At 35.5% G+C, this 24,157-nt stretch overlaps 1 protein-coding gene and 1 long non-coding RNA gene across 5 annotated transcripts in view; one reads left to right on the plus strand and one right to left on the minus strand.

The window, feature by feature from the left end:
• LOC106635067 (uncharacterized) overlaps positions 1-15,243 on the plus strand; it is a 56,089-nt gene extending 40,846 nt beyond the window's left edge. Inside the window, exons 5-6 of the long non-coding RNA XR_008626145.3 lie at positions 3,663-3,810; positions 14,861-15,243. This is a non-coding gene — a long non-coding RNA (uncharacterized LOC106635067). The remainder of the gene's footprint in view (positions 1-3,662; positions 3,811-14,860) is intronic.
• The window catches only part of AGL (amylo-alpha-1, 6-glucosidase, 4-alpha-glucanotransferase), a 75,929-nt gene continuing 55,799 nt past the window's right edge, over positions 4,028-24,157 (minus strand). For 3 of the 4 annotated variants that reach the window (XM_003808464.5, XM_034931872.3, XM_003808463.6), the window contains exons 28-34: positions 17,234-17,369; positions 15,559-15,671; positions 14,336-14,547; positions 12,586-12,683; positions 11,570-11,657; positions 11,334-11,467; positions 4,028-6,524 (exon numbers count right to left, since the gene is read on the minus strand). In XM_003808464.5, the coding sequence (XP_003808512.4) occupies positions 6,407-6,524; positions 11,334-11,467; positions 11,570-11,657; positions 12,586-12,683; positions 14,336-14,547; positions 15,559-15,671; positions 17,234-17,369 (899 nt within the window). In that variant the 3' untranslated portion in view covers positions 4,028-6,406. The other variant, XM_055115559.2, reaches the window with a different exon arrangement.

Below are 24,157 nucleotides of genomic sequence, written 5' to 3' on the forward strand. Positions count from 1 at the left end.
TCCCAGCTACTCTGAAGGCTGAGGGAGGCTGAGGCAGGAGGATTGCTTGAGCTCAGGCATTCAAGACCAGCCTAGGAAAAACAGTGAGACTCTATCTCAAAAAAAAAAAGGAAACCAATCTCTAGGTCTCAGAGTTAATGCTTTGAAGTTGCTTAAAGAAAATAAAAAAGCTTATCTTTTGTAGACATTCAGAAAGAAGGGAAGTCTATCAAACAGTCACACTCTATTTATTGCAAGCTAGTTCATTTATTTGTCTGAAATACATTTCTCCACGTTGTCCAATGATGAGAAAGACCAAAGTAGAATTAATTAAAATCAACCAAACCAAAACGAACAAAAATTCCTATAAAATTCTATCTTGCTTTATTAGTAAAGACTTCAGTAATAGCTCTTCTGCTTCTTTAGAGTTTAAGTATAAAATTACAGATTTTTTTTTAGGTGAGAAAATTTGTTATTTTAGCCAAGCCTTAAAATTTGCCATCAATTTAGATGATGTAAACTTTGAGTTGTTTCCCCTATTGTTAAAATAAATAGGCTGGGTGCAGTGGCTCATGCCTGTAATCCCAACACTTTGGGAGGCTGAGGCTAGAGGGTCGCTTGAGTTCAGGGGTTTGAGGCCAGCCTGGGCAACACAGTGAAGCCTTATATCTACAAAATATTAAAAATTAGCCAGGCTTGGTGGCGCATGGCTGTAGTGCCAGCTCTCTGAGAGGCTGAGGCAGGAGGATCACTTGAGCCCAGGAGTTGGAGGCTGTAGTAAACTATGATCATACCACTGCATTCCAGTCTGGGTGACAGAGTGAGACTCTGCCGCTAAAAACATTACAAAAAGTAAACAGATTATTGTCTACCCCTGCTTATAATATCTAAGAGACAATAAGCTCATATTAAAAGAAATATTTGAGAAGTTCTTGAATATTCTATGTCATTAAATGCTAGCTTTGGTTCTTGATGACAATGGAACCATCATATCAGCTCTGGGGTGCACACCTTCGACATCTATCGTATGTAGACCATTGTTATTTAGGTTCTATTATAGGCAGTGAAACTTAAATACACTATGGGTTGCCCTCGTGAATTCTTACTACCCACAGATGTTACAGTCACTGTTTTTACAATTGAAGAAACAAAGTTTCAGGGAGGCAAGTAATCAGCTTTGGAAAGAGCAAGGAGACACTATGACAATAGGACTGGAAAGAGACTGAGGCCAAATCATAGCGAATCCTCAATGTCCTCTGACCAGTGATGGACAGCATCAGTGTTCAAGAAAGGTTTTCCTCATAGTTCCATGAGGGATAAATTGTGATCAATTTAAAGATTATTGTGTTAATCTATGCACAAGATAAGAGTACGAGTAGAAATCTGCAGTCAGGTAAAAGTGAAAAGACTTTCTGATCCATTGAATGTGATGTGGGAGCCAAGATAAATCATTTTTGGAGTACTGCTCCTTTATGTGGTAAAAAAGATATCTAATAAGACTTAGTGCTCAGTTTTGTACTTTGAAAATATATCCATTACAATAAATATATTAACATTGTACACTTGCAGAATTAAGTGCCATATTTTTTAGTGAATTTCCATAGATTGTTTCCTTTGGTATTAAAAATGCATGGGCATGAGCCCCACTTTTTGGCCGAAATTCCTTTGGACCAACTTTAACCAGTTGGCCTTCTCTTAATTATTAACACTTCCTGTTGTCTCTGACTTTTCTGTTTCACCGTCCTTGATAAGATACTTATATTTGCAAATTTATCCTACTTGTATAACCTAGCCCATGCTTGGCACCAAGTCTACACATTTAGCCAGGAACGCATGGGTTATCTGATTAGTGCAGATGGCTGCAGATACAGAATTTTGGCCAGGTAATAATAAGGAAGTATACCTAGGCCCAAGGAGAACAGACCTAAATGCTTTCCATGGCAAACTGATAATAGCAACAGTGGGTCCTGTGGGTTGATGGTTGCAGGAAGCAGGAGGGCAAGCACAGAAGACAGCAATCTTGAGGGTTTGTGTAAGAGGATTTGTGGTAGGAAAATCAGAGTTTGAGTCTTGGGTCCAACAATTTATCCACTATGTGATTTATGGTAAGATTATCAATGTTCTGATTTACAAAAGGGATATAATACCTCCAATGTAAAATTGCTTATATAGTAGGGGCTCCATATATGTTTCTTGAATCTGAATTTTCGATTCTGACCAATTGACCACCAAATTGAACCAAAATGGACCACAGCAATCATAAACATAAAAATTAGGAAGAATTCCAACAAGCTAAAAATTTTTAAATAAATAGCTTATGTTTTAAGATTAAATAATGTCAATATGGCTGTTATCAAATTAATAGTATGAGGGCATGTTTAGTAAAAATGCTGAGAATAGTTTTTGGATTTGGAAAAATACATACAAAGAATAGGTGGGAATAAATAAGATTCTGAAAAAGAAGACGAGGGAACTGATGAGAGAAAAACGTGGTGACAAAATGCTCTAACAAATATTAAAACAAAAACTGTAATAGTGAAATTGGTGAATGGGCACAGAAAACAGTATATTCTAGAAGTAGACCCTACTAGTAAAGAATAATGCAAGATTAAAAAAGGACTTCCCATAAATCATATTCAACTTATAAGTTTGGGATTTAACAATTTGGAAAAAAAGCCTAAGTAATGTCTCATCTCATACCACATGCACTTATAAAAAAAATAAAACTGGAAACAGAAACAATGGTTATTATTGAGACTGATGTAAATTTTGAAGAGACAGTAGAGATTACAAAGGTGGAGGCAAGTGCTGAAAGATCTGATTAAAGAAAAAAGCTGGCCAGAAATGGTCACGCCTATATAATCAGCACTTTGGGAGGCTGAGGTGGGATGAGGTGGGAGGATTGCTTGAGCCCAGGAGGTTGAGACCAGCCTAGACAACACAGTGTGGACCCCCATCTCTACAAAAAAAGAAATGCAAAAGTTAGGTGGGTGCAGTAGTTGTACGCCTCTCATCCTAGCTACTTGGGATGCTGAGGTGGGAGGGTAGTTTGAGCCCAGGAGGTTGAGGCTGTAATGAGCTGTCTGTCATCAGGCTTGGGCAGCAAAGCAAGACTCTTTAAAAAAACAAAAACAAAAACAAAAACAAAACCCCTGCTCTAACCAAAATAACTACAGCCAGAATGACAAAGTATTAGCACTACTCTATAATTCAAGGCTCATACAAATTGGGGGGGTTGGGGGAGGGAACCAACAACTACTAAGCAAATTCCATGAGTTTATTATATTGGCACATTGAGGTTCTATGTAAGTAATTTTGGCAAGTTTGCTGTGGTAGTTACAGGTTTGGATTTTTAGGTTAATATCTTTTATCTGAAGATGAAGATATGCATATCTGCAGTAAAAAGAAACCAACAGAAACTAAGGCAAAGACCAAACTGATCAACTTTGGTCATCAGATGCTTTTCTATAAATATGTATATTATTCAGTAATACAATGAAAAGTAAAAAAAATTTGGCTACTTTAGGAGGCAACGTATATATGTCTTCTGGCCTGTAGTGTTTACTGTAAGTTGATCAAAGGTAAATTAAAAATTCACACTTGAGTAAAAGGTTTCAAGAAGTACCAGGAAAGTGTGCAGCTTATTTTTATTTATTTAAAAAAAAATATTTTTATTTTTCCAGGAGGCCCATTGTCACCAGAAAACAAGTGTATAGTTTCTAACAGATTTATACATTGGAAGTTGATTTTGCTCCTAATTTCAACATGCCTAATGAAATAAATAATCAAAACAGTCTAAAATTCTTCCTCCTCTCTGCCTCCTGCAAAAAGGTAAGCACCTAAAGTAGGCAAGCACTGAATAAATGACTCCGGTCAGCACTGACAAATTAATTGCCTCTAGGAGGCTGAGGCAGGAGGATCACTTGAGGCCAGGAGGCTGAGACCAACCTAGGGAACATAGTGTAGAATCCAGTCTCTACAAAATAAAAAATAAGTAAAAAATAAAAAATTAGCTGGGCGCAATGACTATGAATGAAAGCAAAATATAGACCTTTAGAAAATATTTTTATTTTCTTAACACACAGAGGTAACAATGACATTTGCCCACTAGACACAGTAGTTCAAGACATACCAGAAATGGATCACAATTCACATATGTTACAATATTCATCAATATGACCAGTCTCATGTTTTCCCAATTATCTTTGAAAACTTATTAAAATACCACAGCATACTAAACTGGTAAATTCATTTATCATGTTAAAGAGTAATTTTGATTTTGATTAGTGAAAAACCAAGGCATAGTCCATTGTTGAAATATAATACCTTATCCAGCATCACTCAAGTATGAAGCATTCTACCTAAACGTTCTTTAGTCAAATGACACCTGTTAAAAATCTAATTCTGTATTTTAACTACCATAGAGGAAATAATGTTTAACATGCCTTCTTAAACTTTAAAATATACCATGCAGAATATAACAATGTTCTTTCATTAATCTTCCTCATTAGAAATATGAACCACTTAGTTTTCTAGTGCAACACAATATCCTAAAAATTTACTAACGTGGGTATCTGCCTTACTAGAGATAACCCCAAATGGCTACATTAAAAAAATTGTGAACTTTTAATTTTTTTGGTCACATTTAACTGTCAGCGATTACTTCTTGCTTTGATTAGATATGCTGGTTTTCTGTTACCTTTCCTACCTCCCTTAATATCAAAGTTAGGGTACAGCAACAAAACTACATAAACCTTTGATAAACTAATGGTTCTCTCAAGGACAGTCATTCCTTTTACCCGCACAGTTTAGAGAAGGTTATATATTGAACAAGGAAGGAAATGAAGAAGAAAGGGAGATTTGGAAACCAATGTCCAATGTGTTTATAGATAGTGGTCAGATTACTGTCACAACTGTCCTTAAATTTGTAGGATTTAATCTGTTTTAGTTTTGGAAACCAGAAAACTAAGCTAGTTAAAACTATTTCTAAAGCAAGGTCAGCTTTGAAGAAGAGCAGGCAGATAATCTTAAAGTAAATTACACGAGCTTTCAAGCATGGGTATTTGACATCTGAAGCATTTATATATTTTTGCTGCCCAGAAGTTTTAGTTTGCTGGTTTTCTTCTTTAATTTCTTAGTCATAGTTAAGGTTTTGGGTATGTAACCTGTAAACTAACTAAAAAAATGCTACTTTAAAAGTAGCATTATTTTAAAATACCATTATTTTATTAGGTATAAATGAGCCACTGAATATTATATAGCAATGAAAGAATTAATGCCACTACTTTCTTCCAACTGAATGCATAATGATTTAACTGTTTTCTTAAGAAAACAGTAAAAAACAGTAAAAAATTCTATCTAGGAAATAAGTTCTATGAAAAAATGTTAACTCATATAAATGTTAAAAACCTTTTTCCTTTTGTGACTTTAAGATTTTTAAGGTATCTTAAAATAAGTTATCATGAAAAACTTCCAGTGATTTTATTGAATTTAAGATATCTACTGAATTCATATCCATATTTTTGTTAAGATTCTTCTCAATGTTAAACTTGTCAATGTAGGTTTTGAGTTAATAGAAAACCAGTATCTACTATGATCTAGCAATAGATTTTTGAACATGTCTAAAGATAGTTGAGTTTTAGAAAACTAATATAACATTCTTTTTTCTTTAAAGTTCTAGAAATATGACCAACAATTTCCATTTTGAAAATGTAAGCTATCTTATAATACTCAATAGAACTCAATACTAATTTTACAAAACTGTTTTTAGGAAATAAATTTCCTAATGCTTTGCATGTTTCCTCACATAAGTAAATCATATAAAATATACTGTTGGCATTCATTACACAAAAATTAATATATCAGTGAAAAAATGAAAGCATAGTTTGAACATCTGTGCTCCATTTAGGAACATATATTGTAGATGGAAACTTCTATCATTCATCATTTATTAAATATTTATTAAATGCAGTGAGCATTGTATTAAGAATACTATAGTAAGTGGTGTTAATATTAATGAACCACAGCGTATTCAGTATGTATTGTTACTGAAGATTATATATACCACAATTAAAAGCTATCTTTTCATTTCTTTCATTATTATATTTTCATATTTTATTTTCATTTCTGTACAAATAGAAGATGACATGATTTTTCTTTTCCAAACTATGGATTTCTAGGCATTTGAATAATTCTTACTGAACTCAAACACATTTCATTGGTAATGATATTTCTTTCTGATTCAAATTGAAATCTACCTCTGTACATTAAAAAAAATCAATGCTTTTACAATCTTACCTAATTGAGCATCAATATTATAATAAATGAGATTTTTAAAACAACTTGAGCCTGTGCATATAAGGCATTTACATATGATGACCTTGCATCCTATAATACAAGTAATTGCATACTTAATATCTGTAATCAACTATAAATCATAAAGTGTCTCAAGAATAGTAGCAATTGACCAGGCTTGTGTTTCACAGCTGAAAGGACAGTACTGGGCATTCTCATTGGTCAGTTCTGGAAGTCCTTTCCAAGGGGATCTGAATGAAAGAAAAGACATTTTACAAAGACATAATTTAATTCATATTAACAAAATAGGCAAGACCTGGTGATTTTTGCCTTCTAGTGTAGAAAATAATCATATGTAGTCATTTGCTACAAAATAAAACAATATCCTAAAGACATACAAATGAATTTAGACTGAAATTATTCTTCGACATTCCATCTTTGGAATTTGAGACTTTTAAATACAAGGAATCCCTTCATGTATTAAAAGCATAGAAGAAACTACCATTACAAGCTACATATAAACATAGAGATAAATACTCTCTCAGGCATAATTTTGTTTATGAGACTCAAATTGTAATTATGCAGATGTGTTATGTGTGATCTTGATAAAACTGTAAAACTAAAAGTAATGAAGAAACACTAAGAACTATGATTAGGCGGAAAAATGGCATTCCAGAGTACTTTCTACTTAAAGAAAAAAATGCCAATTAATTTCTCTTTCTACTGAATAATAAACTTAGTATTTATTATGCATTTATGTTCTAATACTAACTGCTTTTATGTATATTATCTCATTTAATGTTCACAGTAACCCTGTAAGGAAGGTACCATAAGTATTCCTATCTATAGAGAGGTAAGAGAGATTTATAGAGGTTAAATAACTTGTTCCAGCCCTCCTTATCAGAACACAGTGATGTTAGCACATCAAATTTATTGTTAATTTCAATGTAATCCCTTAAAAATGAAAACAAATTTAAAAAGTACAGACATCTGTAATGTTTCATTTTTAAGTTGGGTTGTGGGAACATATTTGTTTCATCACTATGGTTTGTATCTCAGGGCTATATTACATACACGCTTCAGTGGGCATCAAATATTTCATAGTAAAAATGGGAAAAAATAATCCCATTAGGTAAAACAGGGTATTTTGGATAATAACTAATATCAGCTAGGTACCATATTTAAAAATCTGTCATAGAAACATGGAAAATATAGAAAATGTATGTTTCCAAGTATTCAAGCTACATCAGAGTAAAATGCCAAATGACTGAAGTTGGATACCTGGGCATCTGTAATGTGTTGAATTACATCTCCACAGAATTTGTATGTTGAAGTCCTAGCCCCCAGTACCTCAGAATGTGAACCTGTTTGGAAATCGGGTCACTGCAGATGTAATTAGTTAAGATAATGCCACATGAAGATTGGAGTTTTGCCGCCACAAGCCACAGGATTATCAGCAGCTAGGAGAGAGGGCTGGAAGACACCTTTCCTTAATGCCTTCAGAGGGAGCATGCCTCTGCCCATGCCTTGATTTTTCAGATTTCTGGCCTCCAGAACTGTGAGACAATATTCTGCTGTTTAACAATTTCTATTATTTAAGTCACTCAGTTTGTAGTGCTCTGTTACTGCAGCTCTAGCAAACTAACAGATACCAAAATTAAAAAACAAAATGAGGTTACAAAACCATGAATATGCTGCCCATAATTACACTTGGACACTAGGACATGGAATGTATCCATACAAATATAAGGAAGTCCCCTTTCCCTTACTTTCCTGAAAAATTCATCCTGAAGTCATTGGGTGGGACAGAGCAAGGTAGCTGACCAGAAATGGAGAGGAAAGGGTAATAGGTAGTATGGAGCAGGATGTTAGAGTCCAAGAGGTATGAAGAGGGAGTCCACCAAGGGTGAGAGTGGTCCAGAGTGGGTAGTTAGAACCCAAGTGGTGCCAGGAGGGCTCCACACATAGAGGTGGCTTAGTGTGGGGTAGCAGGCCCAAGCTGGGTGAGCAGACTGTATGTGGTGGTGATAGCCCAATGTGGGAAGTAGGTTATTCATTGTTGGAAAAGGGAATTACAAATATAGAAAGGGAGAAAAATAGAATTAAACACTGAGCAATAGATTGGAACTGGTGTAAACTCAGGTTTTCAACACACATAGACAGGATACATTGAGATGAAGATAAGTGTGTATGTATTTACTTATGTTTATGTATTATTATATATTCCCTAGCCCTATCTACTGGGGGTCATAGTAATAATCAATACACCATGTGCTCAGATCTGGCTTCTAAATAACATTTTTCACTATAAAGAACAAGGGCTCCTTAGAGAACTGCCCAATTCCAGGCTGGGGTAGTGAAAGCGAAAGATGAGTGTTGAAAACCTTGCTGGGCCAGAAAGCAAGGAAGGACTTCCATATGTGACAAACAGGAAGTAGTATGGACAGAATTTCCCTCCTGTCTGATACAACTGAAGAACTGGACATTAAGACATTAGACATTAGGCAACAAATAGTGATCCTTGAGGAATGAGAAACAAATGAAGCAAACCCTATGATTACCATACCTTACTGCCTTGAGAGTTTCCAGGATTTGGCACAGAGAGGGGGAACACAGGTGGAGCCTGGCAGACTTCCTTGAGTTGAACTGAGAATCCAGGAACACTACAAAGCAGCTACAATTTGCAGGATAGAGTACTAGAGAGGAAGGAGCTGTACAAAGAGAGAACTCTGAAGATATGCAGAGGGTCCCACTCAAGTATCTGTAGTGTACCAACCAGCAAATTCACAAGAGGAAACTACCAAAGAACAAGGAAAGAACCATCCAAAAGGATGAGAAGAAGCAGTATGTGGCACTCGTACAGCGTCAGGAACACTTGCTTGTTCCCACCAGCCAGATTTGAAAACGTCATAATTTTCGAAATACAGGGTAGGGAATACAGATGGGTCTTGATTCACTAATGGAGAATAATTATTCCTAGACCAAATGCTATTCTGGTCAGGTCTAACAAGCTTAAAATCAAGACCAGAAAGGATCAAACTGTTTCCAAGTAATTTCACTGCATTCCAAAACAAAGCTCAAAAACATTTACAGAAACACCAAAAATCTAGCACCCAACAAGGTAAAATTCACATCTGGTATCTAATAAAAAATAACCAGGCAAATGGCTGGGTGTGGTGGCTCATGCCTGTAATCTCAGCACTTCAGGAGGCCGAGGTGGGAGGACTGCTTGAGCCTAGGAGTTCGAGACCAGCCTGGGCAAGATAGCAAGACCCCTGTCTCTCCAAAAATCACAAAACGAAAACTACCAAGCAAAGAAGCAGGGTGATATGACCCATAATAAAGAGAACAATCACAAGCAAAAGCAACCCAGAAATGAATTAGCAGACAAGGATATTAAAAGAGTCACTGTAATCATATTCCACATGTTCAAAACATTAAGCAGAGACATGGAAGATATAAAAATGACCCAGATAAAACTTTGAGAAATGAAAACTGCAACGTTGAAATGAAAAACACCAGCATGGATGTGATGGTAGGTTAGACATAAAAATGATAGCAGATTTCTTATCACAACAATGTAACCACCTTAAAGTATGAAAGAGAAAAAAGCTTAACTTTGAATTCTATACATAGTGAAAATATCTTTAAAATAAAGGCAAAACACAGATGTTTTACACTTATAAGAACTGAAAGAATTCATCATGAGGAGGCAAACACTACAAGACATGATGGAGAAAGTCCTTCGGGCAGAAGGAAAATGATACAAGATGGAGATACAGAACATCACAAACATATGAAGAGCACTGAAAATGGCAACTATAAGAGTAATTAGACTTTTCAATATATTATTTAAAGATAATTAAAACATAACTGACTGCCTAAACAAATGTAGTAACCATGTAGTGTGGGGGGTTATAACATAGGTAAAAGCAAAATGGATGATGATAATAGCACACAGGCCGGGAGGGGAAAAATAAAACTATACTATTTTAAGGATCTTTATACCTTACTTGAAGTGGTATATCACTGGAAGGTAAACTATAAAGACATATACTATAAACCTAAAGCAGCCATTTTAAATAAACAAGAATTACATCTAATTAGCCAACAAAGGAGATTAAAATGAAATAATAAATATTCAATGCAAAAGAAGCACAAAAAGAGGAAAAAGCTAACAAAGAACAGACAGAATAAACAGACAACAAACATTTAAATTTCACAATTTCAGACCTTAAGTGTAAATGGTCTAAATATTCCAAAAGCAGAAACTGTCGTGCTACACGAGAGCAAGGCCCGATTACATGCTACTATGTACAAGAAATCCACTTTAAATACAAAGACATAAATAGGTTAAAAGGATGGTAAAATCTGTACCATGGTGACAACCAAACAAAACAAACCAGGAGTGGCTCTATTAATATGAAACACGCAGAAGTCCCTTATGTGCTTGTAAGAAAGGAGATAAAATTTGTGCTGTTTATTCATTATCTGAGGAATAGAATATAGATATACTTAGGTATAATCTAAAATTTGAGAAATTAAGATACACTCTGAATTTATACTCTTATAAAGATACGTAACTCTGACACTGTCTATTTGCTAATAATTAGGACAAGGAAGTGAAAAATGTTTTTTGAAATAACAGGCAAAAGACCAACTCTGATATTTTAACTATAATGAAAGCATTTCTGAAAACTGTTTCTTGATATATCTTTAAATCAATTAACTCAAAAGGCCCAGGCTGAGTACCTTCAGTTTTTATATTTATCCTGTGCTAACCACATCCAAAAACATCAGGGAAATTTTAAAAATCAAAGACTATTCCACATGTATAAATCACACAATATCAAGACCTCAACTTAAAATAAACAACAACCCAAAATAAGAGAAAGTGAAAATTATATAACAGAATTTGTCATGTTAAAGAATAAAGGCTTCACTTTTCATTGGGATACCTAGGGCATACAGAAATCAATTCTAAGAAACTGTAATTTACCTAATAGCTAATAAACTGACTAAACACGAGTTATGGAAATTACATGCTCCTGATGACTTACCTCTCAAGATGAACATAATGTCGGGAAAGAACATTTTTAACCAAAACTATAGTCTTTGCAGTAGTCTCCGGGCCCATCAATCTGGAAAAATGTAATTTTGCACGAAGAAAATACCCAATAGGCCACAGCCACTCCTAAAAAAGATTATTTAAAAGACAAAAAAAACCCCATAAATACCTAAAAATTACTTGAAAAATAATTTAAACTGAAACTCAGAAGATAAATGAAATTCTTACAGGTCCTTGGTGATAATTGAAACCTTTAGCAAGATTGTAGTTGTCATTGTCTAATGCATTGTCATAAATTCCACAGTAAACCATATCACTGCAAAATGATTGAAATTTAAGTTAAATAAAAGATGATCAGATATTATGTAAAAAGCATTAGAAAAATTTCAATAACAAAGGTAAGAGAAATAATTATTTTGTCTTCTAATCTACAGAATAAGCTCGGCATTAGTACATCATCCATCTAACCTTAAATTAGTACATACTGAGTTCACAGGACTTTAATCATGTGTTAAAAATGATTAACAAATACTGGTTAATATAAAAAATATAAAATATTCTGGTATCTTGCCTTAAAGAAGTTAGCCTGGCACTAAATATGGCTTGGTTTAAAGTCAACTATTTCCTAGGCCTCTAATATATTGAAGCCTATATAATAATTGAAATATATATAGAATAATTTGAATTAATGAAAATTAAAGACATGGTTTTATTAATTATAGATTGGAAAGGTGATTTTTAAGCTTCTCCATAAAATTATTTTAAAATTAAAATTGGCCTATTATCAGATTATAAATAGCAACTGAATATACATATTGCTTTATTATAATACATGGAACTTATAACACAGTTATCTATACTCCATTTGTTACTTTTCTTTTTTTGGAGAGCTGGTCACAAGAGTAAGCTTTAATTGTGGGTTTTGGTGTGTGTGTGCGTGTGTGTGTGTGTGTTTTAATACAGTGTCTCATTCTGTCAAGCAGGCTGGAGTGCAGTGGTGCCATCATAGCTCACTACAGCCTTGATCTCCTAGGCTCAAGTGATACTCCTGCCTTAGCCTCCTGAGTAGCTAGGACTACAGGTGTACACAATCTCTCCCAGCTAATTTTCTTTTTAACTTTTATTTTTGTAGAGATGGCATCTCCTTTTGTTGCCCTGGCAAAAAAAAAAAAAATTATGGTTGATGTCAATGTATTTGGATTAAATATAATAACAACATTCTTAATACTTATATTCCAACTTACTCTGGATCTAAAGTTTTCATGCCAAGGGGACCAAGCAATTTTTTTTCTGCAATCTCCAAAGCTTTCCATGCTTTTTCTGTAGTAAAGAGCTCAGGGGCCTAGTGAATGCCAAAAACAAATATACAAATTTTTAAGATCACAGAAGAATTAGTTCCTACCCACAGAAACTATTCATAAGCCTGAAAAAAATTACTTAAAATACCATGAGGGTCAGAATTTGAGTGTAGATGCCTAAACAGATCTAATCCTATGAGGCTGACTTAGAAGGACTGTTTTTGGCCGTAGAAGTTAGGAAAGCCTTTAGAGGTGATTATCTCTCTGTGTCACCTCAAGAAAGTTACTCAGCTCCAAAAGGAAGTTGCCACAGCTACGCTGAAGGCAGAACACACTTTTATTTTAACCCCTTTGGAGACAGGGTCTCGCTCTGTCACCAGGCTGGGGTGCAGTGGCAAGATCAGAGCTCAGTGCAGCCTCAATCTCCTGGGCTCAAGCGATCATACTGCCTTAGCCTCTTGAGCAGCTGGGACTATAGGTGTGTACCACCACAAATGGCTAATTTTTAAAAAAATTTTTGTGGAGATGAAGTCTCACTATGTTGCCCAGGCTGATCTTGAACTCCTGAGCTCAAACGATCCTCCAACCTCAGCCTCCCAAAGTGTTGGAATTACAGGTGTGAGCCACTGAACCCAGACAGCACACACTTAAATTTATGTAATTCATTCTTCAGCAGATTTATAATAGTTTTCTTTCAGTACATCTGATACCCATTGTTTGCTTCTTGGGCCATAAATAAACACAGAACTTTTACTCCAATAGCATGAGTAAATTTATCTGAGATACAGAGAAAGAAGAGAAAAGCATTGTTGACCAAGAATACGCATTAATTTTAATGGTCCACACTGAACCAAAGCTACCTTTGTGTACTTTTACACTTTTCATTCTACTATAATTTATAGTAGTAGGTTTGGTACTCTTTTTAACAACGTGAAAACAGCTAGCCAGGCATAGAAGAACACATACCTTCTCTATTTTACTTCCTTGTAGTTTATTTTTAGACTAAAGTATAGATTTAAAACAGCAGAGAGTCTAAAATTCTTTGCTGGACAAACTAATTGCAGCAATGCAACAATGAAAACAGAATGTTAACTGAAGCTATCCACTTTAGTTCACTAGTTCAGGGCTTTCCAACTAGTGTGCTGAGGCACTGGTTATAGCACAGGTGTGTAGGATACAGAGACCCTCAGCTTTCAGGGTAGCTGGGTGGGGCCTGGGGCTAACTGAAGTAGTTGGATCTAGCACAAGCAGCCTACTCCATGTAACCTATTGTGCTATACAAATATCATTTTCTTTTCTTTTTTTTTTTTAAATATGGTGGTGGGGCTTCATTATGATATCCAGGCTGGTCTCAAACTCCTGGGCTGAAGTGATCCTCCTGCCTCAGTCCGCAAAGTGTGTGAGCCACTGCATCTGGCCACAAATAACATCTTCTATGTGTGCTCTGAATGTGAAAAACTCTAGGAAGCACTTCATTAGTCATTATCTATTATTTTCGGCTTTTGGATACTGAATGTTACAGGTTAAAAGTGATATGCATAATACTGGATTAATTAGGAAAGACTATTTAAAACTAGCTAGTAAGCAATATACTACTTTTTAGCAATGAAGTGAATTTGAAAACAAATGGGAATAAGGAACTAAGCAAACTCTAGCACATCATTTTTTGAAATGTTTTTACAAACGAATCACCTACCACAACCATTGCTATGGTAAAATTAGGCCTGAGCTGATAGTCACACCAAGGACTTGAAGCTCCATAACTATCTTTGTATATGCCACGTTTGTGAACCAGATTTGGATGCTTTTCATTTAAATCTGAAGGGTCTTCTGAAACATGAAATAGCTTTTCAAAGTTGTCTTGTATTTTTCTGTTCCACTCATCATATGAGACCTTTATAGCCTTTCCTGAAAAATGACATAAGACATGGTAGTTTTAATCATTCAAAACAATTCACACATCTAGTTACAGACAAATAGTAATATTTAGTTTATTTTTATCTACTACAAGGCAATAAATTATCCACTTTTGGAAAATGTGGCCAGTCTGAATTGAGATGTGTTATAAATGTAAAATATAAGCTGGATTATGAAGATGTAGCACCACCCAAAAAGAATGTAAAATTGCTCATGAATAATTTTATATTGATTACATGTTGAAACAATATCTTATATACATACACTGAGTTAAATAAAATGTCTTTTTTTTTTTTTTTTTAAGACAGCGTCTGGTATTGTCCACCCAAGCTGGAGTGCAGTAGTATGAACTTGGCTCACTGCAACATCTGCTTCCTGGGCTCAAGCCATCCTCCCACCTCAGCCTCTCAAGTAGCTGGGACTACAGGCTCACATAACCACACCCTACTAATTTTTGTATTTCTTGTAGACATGGGTTTTCATGTTGCCCAGGATGGTCTCAAACTCCTGAGCTCAAGCGATCTGCCTGCCTTGGCCCCCCAAAGTGTGGAGATTACAGGCATGAGCCACTGCACCTGGCTGATTTAATAAAATATCTTGTAATCAATTTCACCTGCTTCTTTTTACTTTTTAAAATGTGGGTACTATAAAATTTAAAATTATGTATGTGGTTCACATTATTTTGGACAGCACTATTCTAGAAAAAGACATGTAAAGATTGCAAAATTGCTCACAGAAATGCAACTTGCTCAGTCACACTGAGGAAAAAGACATGCACAATAAAGGCAATAGCTATGCTGCTTTCTTATCTCAGTTCAAAGTTGCTAAAAATATGGTTCAACTAGAATTTTACAATTTTCACACTAGTAAATTAATGAATTTTCTTTCTCTTAATTTTAAGGGTTTTTCGATATTAGCTGATAGAATCAAATGATGATTACATAGGTTGAGAATATACATAGTACATTTGAAGGTTCTTTGTAAATAAAATAACCAGCTTACCATGTCTTTTTACTGTGACTTCATGATAAGGGAAAATATTTTTTTTGGATAATTCCAGCAACCAGCGAACAGCAGATTTACTCAGGCCCACAATTTCCACAGCAGACCCATCTCTAAAATTAAAAAACGTATTTTTATTCTTTAAGTTGGCATCCTTTAAGTACTATTTAAAGGGCATTCAGTAAACAATTGTAATGAATCATATAACATATTATGAAAACTATTAAAAAATCCTTACTCTATAGGAATGTGTACTATATCATGTAAAGATTTTTTCCTCTCACGGTTTTGCCATTGTCTATCATCCTCACATATTTTTTAAAAATTCTATGATGTAGAATGGGAATTGTGGAATAAAAGAAGATGGCAGTTGGAAAAGGTAGGAGTAAGGAATCTGAATATTGGGATATGGTACTAGAGAAAAGATAGCAAACATGAAAAATAGGGCTGGAGAAAGTGAGGGAAGGCAGACACATTAATTTGAAAGCTCATTTTTAAGAAAAATAAAAGGGAAGTATAAGGATCTAATGTATCAAATAGATTTTTAAAAAATTGGTAAAGCATGTAAAGATGGCAACTTATTTATTAATTATTTTTTGTAGAGATGGGGCCTCACTATGTTGCCCAAGCTGGTTTCGAACTCCTGGGTTCAAGCTATCCTCCCACCTCAACCTCCCAACCTCCCAAAGTGTTGAGATTACAGGCGACAGCTACCACACCCAGTACACAACTATTACATTTTTTGGACAATTCTTACTGAAGATAAAATTTAGAATAAGAGGCCGAGTGCAGTGGCTCATTTCTGTAATCCCAGCACTTTGGGAGGCTGAGGTGGGTGGATCATTTAAGGCCAAAAATTTGAGATCAGCCTGGCCAACATGGTGAAACCTCGTCTCCACTAAAAATACAAAAATTAGCCTGTGTGGTAGTGTGCGCCTGTAGTCCCAGGTACTTAGGAGGCTGAGACAGGAGAATTGCTTGAATCTGAGAGACAGAGGCTGCAGTGAGCCATGATTGTACTACTGCACTACAGCCTGGGCAACAGAGTGAGGCTCTCTCTTTCAAAAAAAAAAATTAGAATAAGAAAATAACTTCTCAGCTTAATACAGTATCAGAAGCTATTTTAATAGACATTACTTAATGGGTACAAAGTACGTTATTTGGGTGATAGTAATATTAAAAGCGATTTTAATAGCTTATGATGATGTATTTAGCATTTGAAATGATAAAAACTTCTTAAATGACAAACATTAGGAAAAAAGATTTAAAAAATTAGGAAAAAAGGTTCAGAAAGTGAAAGAATTGCATAAAAGACAGAACAACTGGTTGTTTTCTATGTTTGCAAAAGATGGGCATAATGAAATGTTTACATCAATAAGCAGTTCAGGTTACGAAAATGTCTTAACCACTGGGATAATGAATCATAAATCTTTCCTTTGAGGTGCTTGTAGAGAATCAACCCACGAGCACTTACAGAAAAGAACAGATAGTGTTACTTGATAACTTATATCAACAGGATTGTGTAAATGTATAATGGGGAGATGAAGGGAAGAAGGCAGGGAAATTTTGATTGACTTAATGTAAAGAGTTCATAGTTAACAGAATAAAAGATTCCACAAGTATGTGCTTTTTTAAAGAAGGGTATAATTACACAGCACTATAACATTTACACTACCTTGGTGTGGCTGGGATTCCTCTGTTTCTAGCTCTGTCACTTTCTCCCATTTTATCCATCCATGTGCCACAATTGAAACGATTTCCTCCATAAACAAATCCTGTTTCTTCATCAACTCCTGCAGTTATATTAAAACCTAAAAAACAAAATGTGGATAAAATAAAATTTTATAAGTATTATATATAGTATATACAAATATTTTAAAACATTTACAAAATTTTAAATATAATAAACTAGGACAACCACTCTAAAGCTCAGTTTGGTGGTATCTTATTATTTTGTATCCAGAATATACAAGCACAAAGTTGGAGATGTGTATATTCTACCACATAGGAATTTCATTTCTATATATATTCTAGAGAAACCCTTACTTATGTGCACATGGAGATGTGTACAAGGATATTCACTGCCACATTGCTTGCATTCACAAAAAATAACTGCTCAATAGAGGAATGGATAAACACTGTAGTTTATTCATACAATGGGAAACCCTCTATACCATTTGAAATTAATGAACTGGATTTACATGTATCAAAATGGAGCTAAATAATGTATGTACATGCACATAGAGTGTGGAATAATAGATACCAGAGACTCAGAAGGGTGAGATGAGAGTGACAGATGAGAAATTACTTAATGGGTACAATGTACATTATTTTGCTGATGGTTACACTAAAAGCCCAGACTTCACCCTTACCCAATATATCCATGCAACAAAACTGCCCTTGTACCCCTTAAATTTATATAAAAAAGATAAATCTCCAAAACAAAATGACTGAATAAAACAAGTTGCAAAAGGACATATATAGTAAGATAACTTTTTTGTAAAAGTTTAATCATAGATAATACTGGTATATCTAATATCTGTGTATAATCTCAAAACATAAATTATTGATTATAGTATATATTATAGTACACTGAATATATGCTATGTAATATATAGCATAAGTAATTTACACATACTCAAACACACATAAGTACAGAAAGTTCAAAAACTTCTGGTATGAAAAAGGGGAGAAGACTCATTTTTCCCTGATCTTCCTCTCTTAAGTACAACGAAAATCCCTGAGCATAATACAGTGGACTATCATAAGAGGACTCAAAAAGTGTAAAGAGGAAGGCAGATTGGCTAGGAACCTCAAGACTTGAGGAATGTCATAGTGGTGAGTTCCCTGGTTTTTTTTTTTCTTTTTTTAAAATTCTCCATATATACCAGTCTGGGTGAGATGTAAACTTGGAAAAGCAACCTGCAACCTCCAACAGGTAATGACAAAGAGTTCCAAGAAAAACCAATTGACTCTAGCCAAAGGAAAAGGAAAGAGGGACCCTACCCAGACAGAAACTTTTGTGACAACATCCGCCCTGTGCCAGTAAACACCATGGATGTCCTTTCTCCCTGGAATGTCAGTGGAGACTGAGTGGAAGCCTGGACTCCTATCCCCTACCTGGGGGTAGCAGATGGCTTAAGGCAGTACTCCCCTTCCTCAGCAGCGTGGTACCCGCGGACACCACGAGGGGAATCTAGGGAGTATGAACTTCCACACCCAACCTGGCAGTAGTAGGTGGCCTTGGGGCGGCAGCAGGCAGCTCAGGGTGTTTCCCACCCCTGCTGCATGATGTTAGCACAAACTGGGTGGGGAGTATGGACTTCCACCCCCAGTGGAAGCAGGTCGTTAGGGACAGTGCTCCCCTCTCCTGACAGCATGCTGTCAGCAGAGACTGAGTGGAGAGTCCGGATTTCCATGCCCTGCCCAGCAGTGATGGGGTGCCCCTCACACTCCCAACTAGAGATTTCAGGGAAGATCTGAAGAGGAGGAAGCTGGAAAACCATGCTTTAAAGCTGTATAGGAAGTCCTGGGCAGGCTCTGACCAATCTACATGTGAAACAGATGAGCATTAACACACCCAAAGGTTTGAGAAGTAAATTACACAGTGTGGAATTCCACTCAGGTTTCCTGAGTGGCCTCCTGATAGCCCATGAATGAAGTAGACCAGAATAACCTTGCTAAATATTAAATTGTTACTGAAACCACAGCCCACAAGAGTAGGCCAGAAGCTGCATACTAAACTTAAATAACAGCTACTTGGTAAAATGAAAGATTTCATAGGATCCAGTGTCCTATAACATCCAAAGGTCAAGGAAAACACGAAAAACTACTTGTCAGGCCAAGAACCAGGAAAATCGCAACCTGAATGAGAAAAGGCAATTAACAGGTGACAACACTGAGGTGACTCAGATGTTGGAAGTATCTGACAGAAAAGCTTAAGGGAGGTATCATAAAAATGCTCCAAAGAGAATGATGCTTTGTAGAAATAGAAAACTCCATCTTAAAATAAATATGGAATCTCCAGGGACCTTGAATAGCCAAAACAATCTAGAAAAAGAATAAAGTTAGAAGACTGATGCTTCCTCATTTCAAAACTTACTACAAAGCTACACTAACCAAAACAGTGTGGTTCTGTCATAAAGACAGACACAGAGACCTATGGAACAGAGAACCCAGAAATAAACCCTGTATATACAGTCAAATTTTTTTTTGACAAGGGTGCCAAGACCATTCATTGGGGAAGGGACAGTTTATATTTTTTTTGGCAAATGGAGCTGAGTAAACTGGATATTCACATGCAAAAAAAAAAAAAGGACTTGGACTTAATATCATATGCAAAAATTAACTCAATATGGATCAAAGACCTAAACACAAGAGTTAAAACTATAAAATTCTTAGACAAAAATGTATGGCAAAAGCTTCATGACATTGAATTTGATGAGGCTTTTTTGCATATGATACAATAGGCACAGGTAACAAAAGTAGATAAATTGGACTTAATCAAAATCTGAAACTTTTGTTTATCAAAGGATACTTTTAAGATAGTGAATAGACAACCCACAATATGGGAGAAAATATTTGCAAACCATATCTAATAAGTGTTTCGTATCCAGAATATACAAAGCACCCTGCACCTCAATAACAAAAGAACTCAATTCATTCCCTAAATTCAAAGGATGTGAATAGACATTTCTCCAAAGAAGATATATGTATGCCTACAAGCACATGAAGAGATGCTCAACATCACTAAGAAATCATTAAGGAAATGCAAATCAAAACCATTAGATACCACCTCATAGCCATTTAGGATGGCTACTAGCAAAAAAAACACACAAAAAAAACACAAAAAAACAAAAACAAACGAACAAAAACAAAAACCAAAACAACAAAAACAAAATCCAAAAAAACAAAAACAGAAAAAAACAAGTATTGGCGAGGATATAGATGAATGGAAGCCTGTTTACTATTAGTAAGAGTGTAAAATGGCACAGCCACTGTGGAAGACAGTACGGTAGTTCCTCAAAAAGGTCAACAAACAATTATCATATGATCCAGCAAGTTCTCTTCCAGGTAGATACCCAAAAGAATTGAAAGCAGGGACTCAAACTGATATTTGTACACCCATGTTCACAGCAGCATTATTCCCAATAGCCAAAAGGTGGAAAAAACCCAAATGTCCATTGACAAATGAATGGAAACACAAAATGTGGTATATACATACAATGGAGTATTATTCAGCCTTAAAAAGAAATGAAATTCTCATATGTATGATAAGGGGTTAATATCCAGAATATATAAGAAACTTCTACAAGTCAATAACCAAAAAATCAAAAACCAATTAAAAAATGGGCAAAGGGCTTCAATAGAAGCCCCATAATTGGCAAACAAACATATAAAAAGATGGTTAACACTTCTAATCATTAGGGAAATGCAAATCAAAACCAGAATGAGATATCACCTCACACCCATTAGGATGGTAACTATCAAAAGAACAGAAAATACCAGGTGTTAGCAAAGATGCAAAGATGCAGAGAAATTCGAATAGTTGTGGGAATGTAAATGTTGCAGCCATTATGGAGAATATTATAGAAGTTTCTCAAAAAATTAGAAATAGAATTAACATACAATCTAGCATTCCACTTTGGGTATATATACATAAAAATGAAAGCAGGATCCTGAAGAGATATTTGCATACACATGTTAACTGTAGCATTATTCTCAAGAGCCAAGAGATGGAAGCAATAAAATGCCCACTGACAATGAATGAATAAAGAAAATGTATGCATACAATAGAATATTATGCAGCCTTGAAAAAGAAGGGAATCCTGTCACATGCTATGAGATGGATGAACCTTGGCATTATGCTAAGTGGAAAAAATCAGTCACAAAAGAACAAATACTGCATGATTTCACTCATATGAAGTATCTAAAGTAGTCAAAATCACAGGGACAGAAAGCAGAAAGGTGGTTACTAAGGCCTGGGAAGAGTGGGGATAGAGGAGGAAGAACTAGTGTTTCACGAGTATAGAGTTTGTTTTGGAAGGTAAAAAAGTTCTAGAGATCTGTTCCACAACAATGTTAATATACTTAACACTACTGAACTGTACACTTGAAAATGGCTAAGGTAAATTTAACGTTACATGCTTTTTATCACAAAAAAGACAAAAAAAGGAATAAAATTATGACATCTGCTACAACATGGCTGAACTTCAAAAGAATTATGCTAAGTATGTACAACTCTTATGTATTGATAAAAAATAATTATGCTAAGTGAAATAAGCCAGGTACAAAAGGGCAAAGACTGTATGATTCCGCTTATATGAGGTCCCTAGGATAATTGAATTTATAGAGACAGAAAGTAGGATAGTGGTTCCAGGGGCTGGGGAAGGAGATAATGAGGAGTTCCTGCTTCAATTAGGAATGATGACAAAGTTCTGGAGATGGACAGTGATGATGGTTGCACAACAATGTGATTGTACTTAAAGCCACTGAATTGTACACTTAAAATGGCTAAAATTGTAACTTTTATGGTAAAATGGTAAATATACATTATGTCTATTTTACCACAATAAAAAAAACCAATAGTAAAAACAAAACATAATAAAACAAAAAACAGCACTCCAATTATACAATTATAAAACGGACAAAAGAGATTGAGTTCAGTGGCTCATCCCTGTAATCCCAGCACTTTAGGAAGCCGAGGCAGGAGGATTGCTTGAGGTCAGGAATTCAAGACAAGCCTGGGGAACATAGGGAGACTCCCATCTCTACAAAAAAATTAAAAAAAGAAATTAGCCTGGTTCAGTGGTGCACACGTGTAGTCTCAGCTACTTGGCAGTCTGAGGCAGGAGGACTGCTTAAACCCAGGAATTAGAAGTTGAGTGAGCTATGATGCACCACTGCCATCCAGTCTCAGTGACAGAGTGGGACCCTGTCTCTAAAAAATAATAAAGAAAGAGACAATGTGCAAAATACGTGAACCGACATTTCAGCAAAGAGGGAAGATGGATGGCAAATGAGCACATGAAAAGATATTCCATACCATTAGCCATTAGGGAAATGCAAATTAAAACCACAATGTCCAGCCTGGCCAAAACATGGCGAAGCCTCATCTCTACTAAAACAACAACAACAACAACAACAACAACAAATACAAAAAATTAGCCAGTTGTGGTGGCATGCACCTGTAGTCCAGCTACTTGGGAGGCTGAGGTACAAGAATCGTTTGAACCCAGGAGGCGGAGATTGCAGTGAGCTGAGATTGCGCCACTGCACTCCAGCTGGGGGACAGAGCAAGACTCCATCTCAGACCCACCCCCCCACCACACACAGTTTGTAGTGGTCTATGAAGCTATCTGAACAGCTTAAAAGAAAGGGGTACCACCAAATGCTGGCAAGATGTAGCAAAACTGGATCTCTCCAGTTTGCTGGCGGGAATTTATTAAAATGGTAAAACACTCTGGAAAATAGTTTGGCAGTTTCTTCTAAAACAAAACACATACTTACTATATGAACCAATCCCATTCTTGGACATTTATCCCAGAAAAAATGAAAACTTATGTGTCACACAAAAACTTGTACATGAATGTTCATAGTAGCTTTACTCGTATTAGCCAAAACATGAAAACAACCCAAATGTCCTTCAATGGATGAATGGTTTGGATGAATGGTTAAATAAATACTGGTATATGCACAGAAGGGAATACTACTCAGCAATAAAAAGGAATAAACTATTGATAAATGCAACAACTTGGATGGATCTTAAAGGCATTATGCACAGTGAAAAAATCAATCTCAGAAGGTTATATAGAACTTGGTTTCATTCATATAACATTCTCAAAATGACAAAACTATAGAGTTGCAGAACAGATTAGTAGCTGCCAGAGAGACCAGGGCTGGGGGTGGAGTGGTCAGGTGTGACCATAAAAGGGTACACAAAGATCTTTATGGTGATGGACCAGTTCTGTATCTTGATTATGGCAGTGGCTACATGAAGCTATACATGGGGTCAAATTGCACGGATCTACACACATACACATACACACACGTGAATGTAAAATCTTTTAAAAGTTGAAAACATACTAATGTCAATCTCCTGACTCTGATGCTGTACTGGGTGAAGAGTTCATGGCATACTATGTATCATTTTTTCAACTTCTTGTGAGTCTAATCTTTCAAAATTACAAAGTTTAAAAAACCCACATGAACATAAAACAATGCATGTTTTACATAATAAATATACAATAAACACATTGGAATGACTAAGGGGAATGGGGAATAAAATGAAATAAATTACTATTAGCCTTGCATTGGCGGCGATGATAGTGTGCCATGAGATGACAAATATGGTGAACTCAAGAGAAGTTAGAAAAGCACATTTATTTTAATACCATATACAAATAAACCTTTCTACAAAAAGTATTTTATAAGTGCCTAGGCTCTCAAGATAGACCATGAGTAAAGTCTACCCCTACCACTTAGTAGCTATGTGACTCTGGGCAAGCTACTCTGCTTCAGTTATCCAGAATCTACAAAGAACTCAAGCAAATTTACAAGAAAAGAACAAACAACCCCATCAAAAAGTGGGCAAAGACAT

Source organism: Pan paniscus, chromosome 1 (assembly GCF_029289425.2).
Source record: "Pan paniscus chromosome 1, NHGRI_mPanPan1-v2.0_pri, whole genome shotgun sequence".
Lineage (NCBI taxonomy): Eukaryota > Metazoa > Chordata > Mammalia > Primates > Hominidae > Pan > Pan paniscus.